The sequence below is a fragment of the Galeopterus variegatus genome, unplaced genomic scaffold, assembly GCF_000696425.1.
Source record: "Galeopterus variegatus unplaced genomic scaffold, G_variegatus-3.0.2 Scaffold25429, whole genome shotgun sequence".
NCBI lineage: Eukaryota > Metazoa > Chordata > Mammalia > Dermoptera > Cynocephalidae > Galeopterus > Galeopterus variegatus.
In genome coordinates, this window is record NW_007751540.1 from 1 (window position 1) to 6,781 (window position 6,781).

The following is a 6,781-nucleotide window of genomic DNA, read 5'->3' on the forward strand; positions in this document are numbered from 1 at the left end:
CATCAGACTTTCAAAAATCGACAGAAAAATATATAATTACGAAATCACACCATAGCTACAAAATTTTCTTTGCTATTCTTAAGAGCTTAAAGTATTTCTCTCCACAGATGAGTCTTTCAATATCGGACTGAAGTTTGAAATTGCGTTTGAAGTCCGTCCCAGAAGCAGCTCGGGAACTCTTGTCCATGGCCACAGTGTCAACGGGGAGTACCTGAACGTTCACGTGAAAAACGGGCAGGTAGTGTCTTAAAAATGTTTAGCAGTCTGTCTCAACTGTCCTTGGGTTCTAGATATGAAGCAAATTTATTTCACAGAATTATTTCATCTATCTTTCCTAATGGGAAAAAAATTGGGAAGCTGTAACCTCAAATTTAAATGTGGGCCATATTTGAATTCAGATTCATATGTTAGAAGTTGATTTTATTAGAACAAAGAATCACGAAAATAAGGCAAAGTTACCAAAAAAGATCATCATTAACAACATACAGAGTTTTAGCAAAAGAATTAGAAGAGAACTTTTTTCACCTAATGGAAGCAACAAACATATTCAATATCTAAATTGAGAAACACTAGAACATCCATCTTTTAAAATTTCTATAATATATGTATATCAGATATAATCTATATAACAGCTATATAATGCATATATACATATACTTGTACATATTATTCTCAATTGTTAGAAATTTTTTTAAAAATTGTTATAGTTGAACACCTAAAATGTTACTAAAGAACATTCATGAAAGTATTCAAATAAATATATAAGGAAAAATCATATTTTTATTGATGCCTCTAGCTTAATATAACTGATTATTTGGGTTCTAATACCTTCTATTAAACCGTATAACTATAAAACTTATTCTTTTACATGATACTTACCATGTGTCAGGTACTATTTTAAATGCTTTATATGGATTAACTCATTTATATTTCTCCCAATATCTCTATGATGTAGTTAATATTATGACCCTTATTTTACAAATGAGAAAACTGAGGCAGAGAGTAAGATAAATGGGAGCCAGGCAATCCGACTTCAAAGTCCATGCTCTTCGCCGGTACTTTAACCTGTTCTATAGAACACACTCCATGTTTGGAAATTAAAGGAACTCATTCTGTTACATTCTTATTGTTCCTCTCTCCGCTTCTCTCCTGTAGTGATTATTTTGTTCTCCCTACCAAAGAGTGACCCCTTGTGTTCAAATTGCAAAGCTATTCATGTTGGATATTTGTTAAAGTATTGCTTCACTGTGGTAAATTATTTAAGAAATTCAGTTTTATCGTGATGACGAGAAATGAAACTGAGTTATATAATGTACTCTGTCTTTTTCAGGTCACAGTGAAAGTCAACAATGGCATCAGAGACTTTTCCACCTCAGTAACACCCAAGCAGAGTCTCTGTGATGGCAGATGGCACAGAATTACAGGTGAGGACAGCTGAGTGTCCTGGGTTTCCTTTACAAAGGTGAGCTGGCACACCCACCTGTGAGATGATGGCCTGGCAGAACCTAGGCTATAACTTACATACATAATAGGTGATGGATGACAGTCTAAAAGTGGCCAAGAAAAGAGAATGAAGTGTTATGACACTAAAATGTGTATGTTGAATCCACATATGATTTGAAAATCTGAATGCTGCCAAAATAGTTTTCATGCATAACTTACAGAGCAAAAAAGTAGCATATGAGTATCCTAAATATTCTCCTTTTCAAAGGAAAATGTTAGACTGATTACTTGGTTAGACAGTGTTAGACATTATTGATGTTTTCCATCATAGAGAAGAAAGTGTAGGGGGTTATCTGAAATAAATAAAAGCCATTACTGTGATAAATTAGTCCCTTTCATGTGAAAATGTATCACTTCAGTGCCACTTATGACCATACTTTGCCCTGTATTTCAGTTATTAGAGATTCAAATGTGGTTCAGTTGGATGTAGATTCTGAAGTGAACCATGTGGTTGGACCACTGAATCCAAAACCAGTTGATCACAGGGAGCCTGTGTTTGTTGGAGGTGTTCCAGGTAAGTATTGCTTTAAAAGGACAAGTTTCCAAATCCAAAAAGTACTAAGTTCTCAAAATTGTTATATAGCATTAGACTCAAACCATGCGGTTTTATAATTCAGCTAATAACTCAAAGGATTTTATATGCGACGTCCTTTAACAGGAAAAAGCATACTGAAAATTGTGACTCCTTATCCAAGAATCACAGTAAAGTAACACTTAAGAACTAGGCCCCTGCATTCTAACCTGTAGATATTACTCCCTCCTTACCATATTTGCTTATTTTTTCTGCCTCTCTTCCCTTTAAGTTCCCTCCACACATACACACAGTAAAACACACACTCTAATTATCATTAACACAAAGAAAACTCGTTTACTAATACTGATGTAGGATCTGAGAACCTTGGAGGATTAAAAGTTTGCTGATCATTGCTACTCTTCCTTAGTAGGAAAGAATGCATATAGTTCTCCCTGTCCAGGATTAGTCTGAATTGTGAAAACAGCTGCAGACCATAAGTTTTATTGCTCCCCTGTAGTGACATTCCCTAAGAGAGGTTCCCAGCTGCAGTTCTGTAAACATCATCAGTAACAACGCTGCTGTCGTCTGCCAATAATGGTGTATAATCCAGGATGGTTACAGAAAGACACCTACAGATCTCCCCCCCACCCAATTGTTTTAAACCTCTGAATCAGGAACCATATATCCTTGTGTTGAATGCATTTTTTTGTACATGTCACTAACTTGGAAAAACTGAAAGCTATAGCTGCAGAGAGGGATATAAGAAGGATATATCCAAGCTTTTGTATCTGGAATTTGGTAGGGATTTTAATAATCTCCTAACTAGATTATTTTAGACAGACCCATATAATGGCATATGATACTTTAATTAAGAGTGTAAGAAAGCACGATAAAATAAAGCATCTGACCGTGAGTACTCCCAAACTAAGTGGCAACTAAGCATCCTCACCTTTGTATTGTCGATTTTTTAAATACCAGTATTGACAATGATAATAACTCAGTGCTGAAAGAAATATTTGAGACCCTCTAAAAGCAACCTTTCCTCTCCTTTACTTTCCCCATCCACCCCATCTCCATTCCCCAGACCTCTCCTGCTCCTGGCTTCAGTTCTGAAAGGGATTCTGGCAAAAGCCACCACTGCACTTCATGCAATGCAGTGTGGAAAATGTCTCACTTCAGTTCTTATATTTCTGTTCATTGCTTCCTTCCTAGAAATCGAAACATAGTTTAAAATATCACACATTCCCAAGGGCCTACAGGATCAAATTCAAGCATAGTGTGCAAGGTCCTTGATCATTTGTCCCTTCTTTGCCCCTGCTTCTGGGGTCTCCCCATATCTTCTGGGACTTGTAGTTTCATAAGTGTTCAATGATGCTGTCTCTACTCCAGTCCTGTGCACAAGTGCAGAGGGCCTTGATTTGCAGGAAATGTTGTTCTTCCTTTCCTCCCCTAGTACGTCTTCAGGGAACAACTCCCACTTCTCCCCTAACCTAACTCCTTATTGACCTTTAGGACTGAGCTCAGACTTTTACTTACATTCACATGCCCCTTCTACCTAGGATGTGTGTGCACACCACTGTTGGAGCACTTATTATGGACTGTTGTTAAAGTTAAATAGTTCACTCCTTGCTGGCAGGGAACATGACTTCATTCAACACACAACAGATGTTTATTGAGTGTCTGTTAAGAACTGTGCTAGGCTCCAGGAGATAGATAAATCAAGCATGGCCCTCCCTCAGGGAAGAGATAGTCTTTGTTCTTCCCTTTGCATGCAAAGTGCTTACTACCTCATTCGAATAAATGTTTCTCTTTGATTTTTGTTTGCTTTTATAGTCTGATGCCAGCATCACACACTGCCTTCATCCCTTTCTACAAGTTGCTCAGCTCCACAGACTGGGTGGGCAAGATGTACCTGAAGCCAAATGCAACCCACCAGAGACATATAATGATTAGCAAATTTTAGCTAATGAGCCATCACACAGGAACTAGCAGGCCAGGCGAGGCCTAACCACCAGCCCATTGCACGACTGCAGCTTTTAGTTCCATCTAGGAATCATGCCAGCAAGCCTAGAACAAAAGCAATTATAATTTAAGCTGAATGTAATTAATTATATCATTTTGAGCTATTCAAGATTAATTCCACTAAAATCACATTAAAAACAAGGGCATTGAGGATAACTAAAGAAATTAGTCATACATAAAACCTATATATGCACTGAATTCTCTTGAAATCCCAGCCAGTTCTCTCATATCACTTAGAAATAGCTATCAATAAAAAGCTAATGCATAAAATTCATAGAACTATACACCAAAAATGTCAACTTTACTGTATGATAACTTGAAAATCAAAATTAAGTAAAGAATTTTTTAAGTTAGTGTAGTCCACACACAGATCTAACCTTCATTCCTCTACTGAAAATCCTGCATTATTCTGTGTATAGGCAAGCTTTCAACCTGGGAAGTGTTCTGACTTAAAAACATGCATTGATTTTATTAATCAATTACTTAGGGTCCGGGGGAACTTTTCTGTCACTACCTACAATTAATTGTGTGGTGGTGAATTATGCAGACCACAATCGCTATATGAATTATTACCTCCACATGATTTCCCCATGTTTAGTTCATGGGTGGCAAACTTGGGCAGAATCAAAACCCATGTTCTAGTCTAGCCAAATCTAGCCTCCAATATGAGCAGAAGCATTAGATGTTCCTACGTCTTATAATCGTTTCTATTCACACATTTTTTGTTCTGATGATGAAATACACTGAGTAGGTTTGAAGAATATATACATATAATCATACTAATCTAAAGACAAAGAGAATTTATCTCTCAGGCCCTTTCCAAATGTAAAATTTTATGATTATCATTCTAAATATGAAATGCTGTTTCCATAATTTATTTTCAGTACACAGCTTCTGCATATTCTTATTTTACATTATTTAGAAAACTTATTACAGCTGCCTGATGGTGTTTAATTTGCTGTCCTATTTTATGTTCTTTCCTGAGTTACTGATTTCTAAGTGTTTTCCATCTTTTATCTGCTACTGCTCACATAGTTTTTCATACATAATAATAAGCTTTGACTAAATGGACTTTAATTTCATGATAGTTCTAAGCTCTCTAAATTGCTTTAAATTATATTGCTTCTATCATCCCAACACATTTAATTGTCTGCACAATTAATAAGCATAAGGCTTCTCCCAGATCTCTAATTAAGATAAAGGGAGAAAGTTCCCCTGGCATACCAGAAGGCACCTGTGCCCACAGAAAGACTAGACTAATTATCATTACCCTATTTATAAGTTCTTAAATACTAAGCTCAGAAAAATTAAATTTTAGTTTATTTGAATTCATTATTTTCTCATTATATTTTATGAGTTTGGCATAAATGCGGAGGCTTAGGGGTAAGGAGTAATGAATAAACAGAAACATTAACCAAGTCCAAAAATAGTGTGGAAGCTAAAATTTCTTTCCCCTATCTCAGCAAAGCACACAAAATAAGTGAGGCCCAGGTGAAATTAACCTTGAAAAACATAGATAGACTATGAAAATTCACTGCCGATGCTTTACAGGTAAGTGGTAAATTTCAGCCTTGGAAGACAGCTGCAATACACTGAAATTTGATCACGGAAAATATGACAAAACATTAAAATTACCATATGTTCATATTACTTCAAAAGCAAATAATGTTCTTGAGAAATATATCAATTATAACTATATTCCATTTTTGACACGTAAATCATCTTAATGATGAAAGCAACTACTACATATATTTTTACCAGGAAATAATATTTGGGCTTGAAATGCCTCAATTGCAATATTTGCTTTTATTTCTTTCTCATTTCAGAGTCTCTTCTGACACCACGCTTGGCACCCGGCAAACCCTTTACAGGCTGCATCCGCCACTTTGTGATTGATGGGCGCCCAGTGAGCTTCAGTAAAGCAGCCCTGGTCAGCGGTGCCGTGAGCATCAACTCCTGTCCAGCAGCCTGACACAACACAGCACAGCTGCCCAAGGACAAAGTTCTTCAGAGCACTGAAACAAACACAAAGCCAGCCAGGAGGAATAGCAACTCTTCCTCCTTGTGCAAGCTTTCATTTAGTTGAACAGGACTTAAATGAATCATCAGGGACTGGATGCTTCTTATTTCTCATTTGGATTCTTACCTTGGATCCAAAATGTCTGCAATGGACAACAATCGAAGGAGTGGTAAATGTACTTGTATTGAGAGCAACTTACTTCCCGCTGGTGAAATTACTGTTCCTGTTTCTAATAAAATAGAAGGGATTCTGAATAAACACTGGCACGAATTTTTGAAGTGCGGCTACATTGTCAGATTCATCTTTCTTGGAGGGAAGATAACTTTCAATCTATACAAAAATATCTTTGTCCTAAGCTACCATTATCTTGAAAAGATTTACTAATTTATATATAATCTAAAATTAGACAATAGATTTGCTTTTAGCACTTTGATTTGGTTTATCAGCATAACAAGAATATTTTAAGTTTATAGCAGCAGTTATCACATTTTAGTAAATTTCTAACAAATTATTAGGAAAATGTAGTATAATTTAATTTTTTCTAGATTAAAAAAAGGAATTAAACTACTTTTTTTTCCTTAGCTCCTCAAAAGTAAAATTGTACATGAGGAGTGGCTCCTGTAGGATATTATTATTACTATTATTGTGTGTTCTATAGGTATTATCAAGGACATTACAGCAAAGAGAGTAGGACAAAATTATAAAATTCCATTTAAAAGTAT

The 6,781-nt window shown here is 35.9% G+C and overlaps 1 protein-coding gene across 1 annotated transcript; it reads left to right on the top strand.

Annotated features, from left to right (window-relative positions):
• Positions 1–107: 107 nt before the first annotated feature.
• On the top strand, positions 108–6,342 carry LOC103583656 (laminin subunit alpha-4-like; the record flags this gene model as incomplete). Its single annotated transcript, XM_008564914.1, has 4 exons — positions 108–238; positions 1,331–1,424; positions 1,898–2,017; positions 5,866–6,342. Coding segments are annotated over 4 exons (491 nt in total), but the record flags the coding sequence as incomplete, so codon positions are not given.
• Positions 6,343–6,781: the final 439 nt, after the last annotated feature.